This window comes from Falco naumanni, chromosome Z, assembly GCF_017639655.2.
Source record: "Falco naumanni isolate bFalNau1 chromosome Z, bFalNau1.pat, whole genome shotgun sequence".
NCBI classification, from domain to species: Eukaryota; Metazoa; Chordata; class Aves; order Falconiformes; family Falconidae; genus Falco; species Falco naumanni.
This window is the reverse complement of record NC_054080.1, coordinates 62,609,440-62,621,535: the sequence shown is the minus strand read 5'-3', so window position 1 is coordinate 62,621,535 and position 12,096 is coordinate 62,609,440. Positions and strand designations below refer to the sequence as shown.

Below are 12,096 nucleotides of genomic sequence, written 5' to 3'. Positions count from 1 at the left end.
TTTAATAGGCATTTTGCTACAGTGAGACACTAGAAACATACATTGTTATGTATGATGTACACTGGAGAGAAAAAGTTCATTATGATGTCCATAGTATGCAAGAGGTGAATCTGCCTTTCATGACAATGCAATCATGCAGCCGTGGACCTGGTCAACAAAGGCGTCCATGGCCTGGTTTTAACTATTATGTTAGAACAGAAGCTGAAGTGGAATTTGAACTTACAGTTTTCCAAACCTAAGTATGTGTTTGAAAAGGAACATGCTATATACAGCTTTAAACAGTGTAGAAAACCCAAAGGGGTTTTTATGAAGCTAATAAGATGTAGCAATACATGCTAATAATTTTGCTATAGGATACAACTATCTTTTCATGTTTCCCTGTCAGTCCCACCTTTTTAATATTTTCATACTTCCAGTGAATTCTTTTCTATTTGTAATGAGAAATGTATTTGGTTAAATTCCTACAAAATCAGCTAGCCCACCTGCTGAATTGAACATGCACATATTTTTTTAACACTAAATCATGAAGCACTTGAAAGCCAGTTAAGCAAAATGGGTAATTAATGCCAACACACTAAATCAACTTTGCTTTGTGCCAAATGGATCATTTTGCTTGGAGCTTGTCCGTAGCCAGAGACTGCAAAAGAGGCAGTATTATAATGCAAAACAGCTCAGTGAAAATAATTCTATTGAAAGGAAAGCAAAACCATGATGACTATTGCAGAGGCATTTATCTGATAGGTAAGTTGGGAAAATGGTCCAGTGGAAATATAAAAAAATTATTTACTTTTTTTTAAGCTTGCCTGTTGCCTAATTGTCAATAAAAAGAGTAAACCCTTTAGAAAGAAGCGAGTTATTTGAGAGTGTAATTACAATGATTGAGGGCCCAATCTTGCTGTCACACATACCTCTTGATTTTTATGCTACTTGAAGTAACCTGTAGTGTTAACCTTAGTGAAACTGACTATTGACAGCATTGGAATCTGAGGCATATTTTAGACTACCTGATCCCTTAGTGTTGGATGGATTTGACAGCAAGTTCAATAATACGCATTATGAAACAGATTTTTTTGAGTTTGTGGGAGAGGATTACACAGTGCCATGGCAAAGACAGAAATAGATCTAACTCAGTGATATTGTTTTTCAGTCCTATATTCTTCTTTCTTTAGCATTGAATTTTCCTGTTACTTTAACATTATTGGAAACTTCGTTAGTATACCTTCAGACAACATGCAATACAGAAAAGCAAGAGATGTTAGTCGTAGAGTAGCTGAACGTGCTATGGATGAGGTGGGGGATGGGAGGGAGAGGGGAGTGTGGGATGTGGTGCGGATAGATAACTTGAGGCCCTGGTCTTGCAGACACATTTGTGTCTGCTTTACAGTTGTGGGTACATTTGCTAGATTAAAAGAAATTTCACAAGATAAAAAAAAAAGGGCCCCAAATCAGTGAAGTTACTTTGTTTTATACGGTCAGAGTTGCCTAACATTAATTTTGCAGATACCTGAGAGAGATTTTCAGATATTTGCTCTGGTTCCAAATGGTAATGCCAAGACCCTTGATGAAAAACTGTAACAGCATTTTTATTTTACTTTATTTTTAGTAAGACAGTAAAGATTAAAGTAAAAATAGGAACTTTCGGTTGCCTTAGAACCATTAAGGGTGTAGCACTAGCAGGATGGGAAAGGAGCACCTAGATGTTGGGTTGGAGTGAAATTTGTGTATCTAGTGTAACTTAGCAATGAGGAGAAGAGGAGCTTTATTGCTTAGATTCTGTGGATCTGGTGCTAGCTCTGTAAACATTTTGGCCTCAGAGCTGAATGGTGTACAGGAGGAAGAGGGGGTGAAAATCACTTGGACCTTGGAATGTAGTGGTCTGGAGACTGGGGTTTTTTTACCATTGAAATAAGAGTTCATGTTGAACTAAAAGACCAAATTCTGTTCATCTCAAACCACAGTAAAAACTATGTGTGTCAATTCAGCCTCATCAAAAATTCACTTAAATGAGTTTGAGCTTTTTTCATTTTGTAGGTATTACCTCTTTTTTTCGTTCATTCTTAAAATTTGTGTTTCTCTCTAAGCTGAAAATTCAGTTCAAATAAAAATCAAGGCACTGTCTCAAAGACTCTTGAAAGGACTATAAAAATATTAAAATAAGCCATTTTTGTCAAATAACTTATTGATGTTATCTTGATTATTTTTATTATTTAATTTATTATTGAAACTAATCAAAATCAATTCTACATAGCTGTGATCTCCCATAGTCTACTTATTGAAGCTGAAATTTAGGTCATCGTTGGGGTTCTGGACTGCTAGTAACCCACACTCTAGCTAACATAGCTTGAAAACGGAAGAAATCTAAAACCTTTTTAAATTGAAGCCATTGGTAGGAGTACAGTGTGGTGTTGCCCATGAAGTTTTGAAAGCTGCTGAATGATATACTAGATCCTTTGAGTCTTCAGCTGTGGGAGATGCACTGGGGCAAATTTTTTAGTAACATACAGCAAGATTTATATTGCCATGATCTCATAAGAGCTTTGAGAAATTCAGGTTACTCAGTATTTCAGAAAGACTTAAATAATTTGTTAGAATTGGAAAATAAATTCTAGCAGTTGGCTAACTGATAATCATCTTGTTCATTAGCTTCCAGAAATGAAGGGGAAATGTTTCTCAGGTTATTCTGGAAGTAGCTTTTTCTTTTTCTTCTTTGAGACAGTGAGAATGTGAGTTAAAGGCTTTCCCCTAAAACTTGTACATACTATCTTGCAGTGCAAAAAATGGTTCTGCTTTTGTTTTGATCATGTCTTTACCTGCTTATGCTAAATTCGTAGTTTGTCCCCCATACTTACTATAGTAAAAATCAAATCTATAGACAGAATTTGAGTGTAATTATCTTTGGAGATTATTTAATGAATAATATTAATAATCACATTATCAATAAAGAAGGCATTTTTCAATAGAATGTAATTTTTTAATTGTATATTCAGAATTACTAGCAGTGTATTTGAAGAACAACTGAAACTTTGAATAGCTGCATAGAGCATCTTGTGCTCATGAAGGTGTTGAAGTATACTAGTGTTCATAAAAATATTCTGGTAATACGAAAGACTACCATTTGGAAGCTCTTGTATTTAGTTTTTCCAGAATTTTGGAGTATGTACACACATAAGGTTTATGTGTCAAAGTTTTAGATGTTGTTAATTGCTCTATGGAAATCTAATACTAAATAAATACAGAACATAATTCTATGTGAGGGATTTGCAGCCCCTTTGAAAATATTTTTAGTTAGTACTGCCGTTGACTGGAGTACTGGTTGCATAGACCACCTCGTACAGTGGTAGGTAATCTCTGTGGGGTCCCCAAAGTAAGCTTAAATAGAGGAAAAATGTTGCCAAAACACAGCTTGAAAAATCAGATTTTACTTTATTTCAGTCATTGATTTAATCTTTGCCATAAGTTGGCTTAAGGAGTATTGATATGTCACAAAATCCAAATTAAGAATCTGTAGGACTAGAGAAATAATTAGGATACCATATCCTATGGAAGACACTCTTTCAGCAGCCTGGAGGGGGGAGAAAGGTGTTGTTGGTTTCTGTGATTGAACAGTGGTCTTCCCAGATTTAGGTGATCATTAGGCAGTGGTCTGTCTGTCTTTGAGAGGAAAACAGGTAGTTGACCAGTCTTTGGCTGCTGAGAAGACTTAATGTGACTGTAGGTGAAAAGGAAGTGCTCAGAAGAAGAGTAATGTCACTGAGTTACTCAAAGATTACTCTAGTGGTCTTTAGTTGTTCTAAACTAACGTGTAGATGAGTACTTTCTGTGTGACTGATCATTAGCATGTGCCTGTTTAAACAGCACATGAAAATTTGACCTTATTTAGGTGTAATTCAGTTACAGAACAGCATCACTACTTAATACTGATTAAAATATTTGTTTGAATACAGGAATATTGGATGTAACTGGTATTTCCTTAAATCTAATTCCTTATTAATCCCCTTCCTGTGCAGAACCATGTCCAGACTGACTCAGCTGGAGAGACTGGACTTGGGAAGTAATGAATTCACAGAAGTGGTGAGTTTTGCCTTAGTAACAGAGCTTGGTACCTTTTATAAATTTCTTTATCCTTTAATCTGTTAATAGTCAATATGAAAATGTAAACATCAGCTTGAGAGTTCTGCTGCTGAGCAAATATTAGGTGTACCTTACACTACTTTATGGAGCCTGTTATAAAAATTATGTGCATATTCTGATGAATATGAGTACATTTTTCCTCAACTTGAAAATAGCACTCTGTGGTATAGTGTGGTTACTGTACTGTTAAAAAATTAACAGTAGCGTGTTTGAATTATAAACATAATTGTTTGCTTATAATAAATTCCAAACACTTACTGGTTATCATGTATTTAATGTTGCAAGTTCTGTATAAGCTGTGCGTAACCTGCTTTTATTGTCTACAAACTCTTTAGATCCAAGGGAAACTGTATTAATTTTAAGTTTGAATGTTGTTCAAAGCAGTATTTATGGTCAAGGTGCTCAGATTTTTTTCAGCATGGATCAACTTGTTTTCTGTTCATGATCTCACAAATACATCTTACATCTACAATCACTTCACGTATCTCTGCTTCTACAGATATTTGCCTGGATAAAGAAATTGGAATAGAAGTATAGTGGAACATGCTGACCTGCTATATAATAAAATCAAGCCTTTGTGTGCCACCAGCAGGTTGTGCAGAGCTGAACACTTGCCTAGTTGTATGGTTTGGCAGATAGGGATGTGTATTTTAGGAATTGTTCATTAGTGTTGTTACACCTCTAGCCATTACCTTTACTGCCATATTCTCATCACAATGTAGATATTAGTATCAGAGCCTTAAACTAATGTGCCCAGGCCCATGTTAAGCCATAACAACCAGGAGCTAAGTACAGGCTGCAAAATTACCTGTTTGGGTCTGGTTTTGGCCATTTGCTTCATCTCTCCCAGCCTTTTAGCTACAGTGGTCAACTACTGGTAACTTCCCTGATTAAGATATTTTGGTAAAAGCCCAGAAAGGTTTGACTCTGCTTTTTTGGATAAAGATCTGTCTGAAAGGTAGTCTTCAGTTAAGATTTTTTTCTTGGAAAATGAATTACTGGGAGGCAGGACTTCAATTTATGTGGGAATTCTACATATTTATGGTGTCACAAAATTGAGTTTTGAATTTTAACTGAACTTAGTTGTAGCTGTTAAGGTGCTGTAGCACCTGTTTTGTATTATTTTCTTAAGAGAGAAGTTTAAATAGGAAGCATATGCAATGTCGATGTTTACCAAGAAGTGGTCTTTCCCTGATATGTAAGATACTTTTAAAGTAAGTTGTAATGGAAGCACAATCCTGCACTTCAGTTTATGGGTGGAGTGGTTTGCTCATATCATGCAGATGCACCCTTTGCTGCCAGAAAATAAAAAATTGTTTTCCTTTTTCCCCAAACCACAAAGTCATTGTGGTTTTTGACAAACAGATCCTCTCAGTTGATGGAATTTGTTATTAGATATCATCCATGGAGGAGGAAATTACACATGTAACACGTATTTGTTTGTTCCCTTTGAGGAAAAAAAATACTTTTTATAAAAAATTCTGAAATGATTACTTAGTGCTGTGATCAAGTTTTTAAAAGATTTTTGTATACCTAGTATATATTCACATTTCAAAAAGTGAATGTCATGTTTTCACTCCAGCCAGCAGCTAAGTACCACACAGCTGCTTGCTCACTCCCACCCCCCGTGGGATGGGGAGAAGAATCAGAAAAAGGTAAAACTCATGGGTTGAGGCAAGAACAGTTTAATAATTGAAATAAAGTAAATAAATAATGACAATGATAATTGTAATAAACAGGAGAGGGAGAGAGAGGAATAACACCCAAGAGGAAAAAAAAAACCACCAAAAAATCAAGTGATGCACAATATAACTGCTCACCACCTGTTACTGACACCCAGCCAATCCCTGAGCAGTGATAGAGGTCTCCTAGCCAGCTCCCCCCAGTTTATATACTGAGCATGACAATCTATGGTATGGAATACCCCTTTGGCTAGTTAGGATCAGCTGTCCTGGCTCTGCTCCCTCCCAGCTTCTCATGTACCTGCTTGCTGGCAGAGCACAGGAGCATCCTTGGTTTGGAGTAAGCACTACTTAGCAACAGCGAAATGTGTGTTATCAAGTATGTTACCAATTTATCAAGTGTTAACATAATTTTCATACTAAATCCAAAATACAGCACTGTACCAGCTACTAAGAAGAAAATTAACTCTGTCTCAGCCGAAATCAGGACAGTGAATGATCTGGATTTTCATTGATGACCCAATGAAAGAAGTGTATGCAACAGCTATAACAAGACACTGCTTAAAGTTGCAGTAGATGGATCGCTGGAGTTGTGCTTGCCTTTCACTGTTTTTTATATGAAGTTTTTAACAAATGGCTTCCCTTTACAGCCTGAAGTACTTGAACAACTGAGTGGGTTAAAGGAATTTTGGATGGATGGTAATAGACTAACACTTATTCCAGGGGTAAGTTCTTTTACTGTGTTAAACATTCAGTATTTTAATTTACAGTAGTATTTGCTTTGTCAGTCATCATACATGTTAAAAGTCACTACTTTTATGTTTAGTTTTGTATTAACATTAATTGTTAATACAAACAATTTTTTTGTTTGTATTTTTACTTAAAGTCAAAAGGCTAAATGCCACTTAAATGCTTAACTAGTCCACTTAAGAATTGTCACTGATTGGGTGAGCTGGGTATACAGCTTTTCTTCCATTGGAAGTTGTATACTTCTCATCTAAAAATTATGTTCTGGTTCAGAAAAGAGTAAAAATCCTAGATCAAATCCTGGATCAAATTTAGGGTTGAGTAGCCCTTCCAAAAAGGGATTATTTTGTGTTAGCAAGCAGGAATTTGCAGAATAAATATTGTGTGAATTTTTAGTGGTCATGGCTATAAAACAAGCAGTGCCTGTTCAGGTGCTGCATATCCAGGGGGCATAGCCAGTTCCCGAGAAAGTGTTCTGTTAACTTTGTCTGGGTTCCTGACATCTCTCAGAATTACATGGGGTCCAAGCTGCCCTCTTGTTGGTAGTACTTGTGAACCTGTACTTGTAGTAAGCTAGTAAATGAGTATTTGAAACTTGGGAAGCAGCTGGTCTGTTTTCAGACTTAAACTCACTAAGCAGTCTTCTGACATGAGGCTTTCTTGCCCGATCAGTAGTCTTCTCTACTGTCTTTCCTCACTTCAGCTAATTATTCCTTGAATTGTTGAGTGGGTGTATTAACTTTACAGTAAAAGTAAAAATTTGTGAAAGTGACTGCATCTTCCCTCTGAAGATTTTAGTACAGTATTGTGCAGAAATCTTCAAGCTTATTCTTGGTTTGTATGGAGAGGTAATACAAGCTTGTATTTTGGCTTGTTTCTTTGGTTTAGTGCAATTAGGGATTCATTGTTGTTGGTTTTGAGGTTCAGTAGGATAGAGTTTTACACAAAAGGCAAAAATAAGCATTAAAAGACTTTCACTGGAGCGTTATGATGTCCTTACATTACCTACCTCTGAAGTCTGTTCGAAAGCTTGTTACTTGATTTATAGTAATTGATCAAACCATTGAATTTGCAGACTGATGTTAGAGACCTGCAGAATTACTGTGGTGTATCTGTGTGTGTGGAAAAGCATCAATTGTGGATCCACACAAAATATTTCAATATAAAGCTTGAATATTGTGCTTGAAATTGTATGTCAGCACTATAAATAAGTTTTCTCCTTTCCTCTAGCATTACACTTGCGAGACAGTTTGTCAAATCTGCTGGATATTTTGTTTAGAACTTGCACTTTCAAAAACGTCTTATTTTCTCTTGCTTATAGTTCATAGGCACTTTGAAACAACTGACCTACTTGGATGTTTCTAAAAACAACATTGAAGTAGTTGAAGAAGGTATTTCAGGTTGTGAAAGCCTGCAAGACCTACTGTTATCCAGTAATTCACTTCAGCAGCTGCCAGAATCTATTGGTTTGTATTTTCAATTCATTCATGTTCTTTAAAAGCTTACAGTTTAGACACAGAACACTTGAAAATACACAAATGGCATTTTAGATCTAAGTTGCAGTTGATTAAAAGCACAGTTTCGGATAAAGCTGTAATGCATAACTGAATAATAAAACTTGTATTTGTTTTGGAGCGTTCTTGACTTTATACAGTGGTTTGTAAATGGATGAGAAACCATTGACTATAACAAAGTAAAAACATTATTCTCCCCTCCTTTTGCTAGCAAGCAAGTTCTGTAAGCTTGTCTGCTTATTTCCTTAGGTATATAGCACTGTAAGCGTACCAGGGAATACAGATATGGTTACTTACAGAGTTTTTTGTGCCCTCTTAATTTAAAATTAAAATTAAGCTTAATGAACTCAAAGTGTCCTTTTTGATTTTCTTGTTCACTTTGTTACAGGTTCCCTGAAGAAGGTAACAACACTTAAAATTGATGAAAACCAGTTAATTTATTTGCCAGATTCTATAGGAGGGTAGGTATTTCACCAGAATAAAAGGTTGAATTGCCTTTCTGTGTGCTTTTCTGCAACAGTGGCTCAACTATTGAATGTTTTTACACCTGCTTGATTTGATTTCTTCTACATGTTAATGTCATAATAGAATTGAAAGCATTTTCATATCTTCTAGTTTGCAGCATATATGTTCTTCATGTATTATTTAATATCAAAACATACATATTCCTCGTGTATTAATGCAGCCACCAATCTGTAAAAGAGAAATTGAATGTGGGAGAAAACAAGATGTTTAAAAAGGCAGTCAGCTGCCTGAAACTGTTTTTTTGGCAATAACATAGCTGTGGCTGTGGTAGATACTGCAAATGATTGAACCTTTATCAAAAAGCTTGTGAAAAAGTGAATCTGAACACACATGTTTACCTTTTTTTATGTTACAAGCAGAATTTTCACCTGTTCTTCAGCAGGTTTTTTTTAATGTAGAACTTGGTGTTCAGCAGTTTAGTTTAAAATTCACAAATGACAGCAAAAATAATTGGTTCAGAATCAAGTTCTGTACAAATGAAGGGTATTTGTTTCAATTTGTTTTCTCCTATTATAATTAATGTAGGTTATCTTTTGTTGTTGTCAGAATTTAGAAAATACTACTTCACTGCCAGATGCTTAGGTTCACTCTCTCTAATTCTTGAAATTCTTTTCTTGTTCGGAAACTGCACTCAGCTCCTGTTTGGCTATGATCTGTCCCATTGTGAATATTTTCAGTGCCTTGTACTAGCACTTTTTCATGTTGCTGACTCCCCTATTTTCACTGAATGTTCTCTTAGAAAGAAAGTATAAAGAAGATTTTAAAAAAAATAAAACCAAAAAACCCACAACCAACCAACAAATAAAACCCCAAAATATTTTAGGCTATTAGTAAGGGATTTTTTTGGATTTGAATTCCCGTGGATCTCAGAGTTCTACTTTGAATTGAATTTCAGATTTGTAATTAGTGGAGTTAATAACTTCATTTAACTTAGTGTGCAATTATAGTTGGATTAATTAACCTTTGTGGAGAAGTAATTTGGGGTTTTTTTGCAGGTTAATATCTGTAGAAGAACTGGACTGTAGTTTCAATGAGATTGAAGCATTGCCTTCATCTGTTGGGCAGCTCTCTAATATAAGGACATTTGCTGCAGATCATAACTTTTTAACAGAGCTGCCATCAGAGGTATGTATTTAATTACAAAACTGTAAAGTGAATTCTTTAGTGTATTTTAAACTGTTTGTACAACTTTGGGATAACAAATCAGCAATTCTTGAGTATGTTGTCTTTCTGTATGTTTTTAAAGGAGGATATATACAAATACACAAGTTTCCAAATAATGAAGTCCTGAATTTTTTAAGCAAGAAGCAGAGATTTGTTGCTAGTGTATTGAAACTAGGAAGTTTTAATATGTAAGAATAAATCTAATTATACTTTACAGGCAACAATAACTGTAATACTAATTGTTTTAAAACACTACAAATTTGCATATTTAGAGTTGTGAAGATGAATTAATTCTTTGGGTTTTTTTTCAGATTGGAAACTGGAAGCATGTAACAGTGTTGTTTCTGCATTCTAATAAGCTTGAATTTCTCCCTGAAGAAATGGGTGATATGCAGAAATTAAAAGTCATCAATCTGAGTGACAATAGGTTTGTGAAGGCATTTATTCAAGTGGAAGTTGTATAAAATGCAACAATAATGTAGAGGTGTTGTTACAAATATGCTATCTTTCCTTATTTCACACCCGGCTTAGAAGCTGACTGAGATGCATGTATTTAATGTTTTTGTTGTGTTCTGGATCTTGCAGTTCTGTTCTGCTAAGCTGTTTTTATTTTAATGACTTGGCATGTGCATTGAAGCACGACTTCAATACATTCATGATTGTTAGCATGTATTTTTCTAGAGAATTAGTTTGGTTCCTTACATAAAACTCTTGATTCTTTCTTAAAAGTTAATAGCTAGCTTCCTGTATTGCATATGGAGGAAATGAAACAGCATCACAGCGTAGTGTAAAACAACCGAGTGTTCTGGGGAAGGGGAAAAGAGGGTTGTGTTTTATTAGAGCTGGTCATTAAAAATGGACAAAACATTTCTCTTTTGGGAATTGCCAATCTGGAGAATTGAAATATATTGGGAGAGATAAGTTTGAGCTTTCCCTCCTGTCCTGCCAGTCCAGCTTCTCTGTACTCCGTCTGTATCTTGATTTATCCATTAATGCCGGAGCTTCCGTTATCCAGGGCAGCCACTTTCCCAACATGTATCTTGGAAAAAAACAGTTTTCAGGTGTAGCATTTTTTTCTTAATTGGCTGGCATGTATCTTGAAAGATAAAATGCTGAGGATTCAGATTAATTAATTCAGGCTAATTGTCTTCAAAATTGTATTCAAGTCATTGAACTGAGTTAAATTCAAGTTACATTGTCACTTTTTTTTAAGCTGCTTGCTAATCTGGGGAGAAACGCGGGTTTTTGTTTTTCCAGATATAGCTTTGAATTAATATAAATGCTGTTGCTTTTCAAATGTCCATAGTTATTAACTAGATCTGTAAATGTCCTTTTAAAACATTTTTACAGGCTAATGCAGGATTGATTCTTAACAAGCTTAACAGTATTGATAAATGTTCTGACATAAATTCTTGTACTTTACAGACTGAAGAATTTGCCATTTACCTTTACAAAACTGCAACAGCTCACTGCTATGTGGCTATCGGACAACCAGGTGAACTTTTTAAAAATTAAAAATAGAAGATGGTTGACTTTATTCCTAATGGAATTGACATGAATAGGGCCATCTGTTAAATAGTGAGACCTGGTATACATCGGTGCTTCCTTGACGCTACTATGTTGGTTCTTCTGAAATAAACAACACTGAGCCTACCTGTCTTTGGACACTTTCATACTTCTAGCAAAGTTCTGTACTGTTAGGAAATGCAATTTAACAGATGTCAGGGTTTTTTTGGTTTTGTTTGTCTTAATTCAGACTTGGTTACACTGGAGAGTTACTGCTTGCTAAGCTAGTACTTGAATGTGTAGCATGTAGTTTCTTCCACAGCTAAACTATTGGGAAACTTAACATGCCTGGTTTTTTGAGCTAGATTTCTTGTCACACCTTTGAACTTTGTGACTGTCCAAGTACCAAGCTATGAAGCAGAAACTCATGCACTTGTAGCTTATATTTTTGCTGTGTATTGAAGCCATCTGTAGATTTCCTGAATGGCATTAAGGAGTACAGGGCTGCCCAAAATACAGTCCCAGAAGTGGTATAATGAAAGCACTTTTACTAATACAGTAATTTCAAGAAATCCCTGCTCTTTTTTGTAAGCAGTGAACAATATTCAATGTGGTGACAATATAAAAAACAGTATGAGCTTTTTCTCTTTACATGATTGAGGTTTGAAAGGCCAGATGTGTCTGTGTATTCCAGATCAGCCTGCTTTGGGATAGTAATAAGTCCTAGCAAGAAACTGGGTTATTTTTTTTAACATGCAGTGTTTGCCTTTCTCTTAAAGCTATTACTGAACTTCAGTTCTTGGTCAAAGCCAGCTGTCAAAGACAGG

General features: G+C 35.3%; 1 protein-coding gene across 13 annotated transcripts in view; it reads left to right on the top strand.

The window, feature by feature from the left end:
* ERBIN (erbb2 interacting protein) overlaps positions 1-12,096 on the top strand; it is a 122,724-nt gene that overhangs the window by 82,006 nt on the left and 28,622 nt on the right. For all 13 annotated transcript variants that reach the window (XM_040579408.1, XM_040579407.1, XM_040579410.1 and 10 more), the window contains 7 exons: positions 4,008-4,071; positions 6,464-6,538; positions 7,882-8,026; positions 8,463-8,535; positions 9,595-9,724; positions 10,075-10,190; positions 11,189-11,258. In XM_040579408.1, coding sequence (XP_040435342.1) covers positions 4,008-4,071; positions 6,464-6,538; positions 7,882-8,026; positions 8,463-8,535; positions 9,595-9,724; positions 10,075-10,190; positions 11,189-11,258 — 673 coding nt within the window. The remainder of the gene's footprint in view (positions 1-4,007; positions 4,072-6,463; positions 6,539-7,881; positions 8,027-8,462; positions 8,536-9,594; positions 9,725-10,074; positions 10,191-11,188; positions 11,259-12,096) is intronic.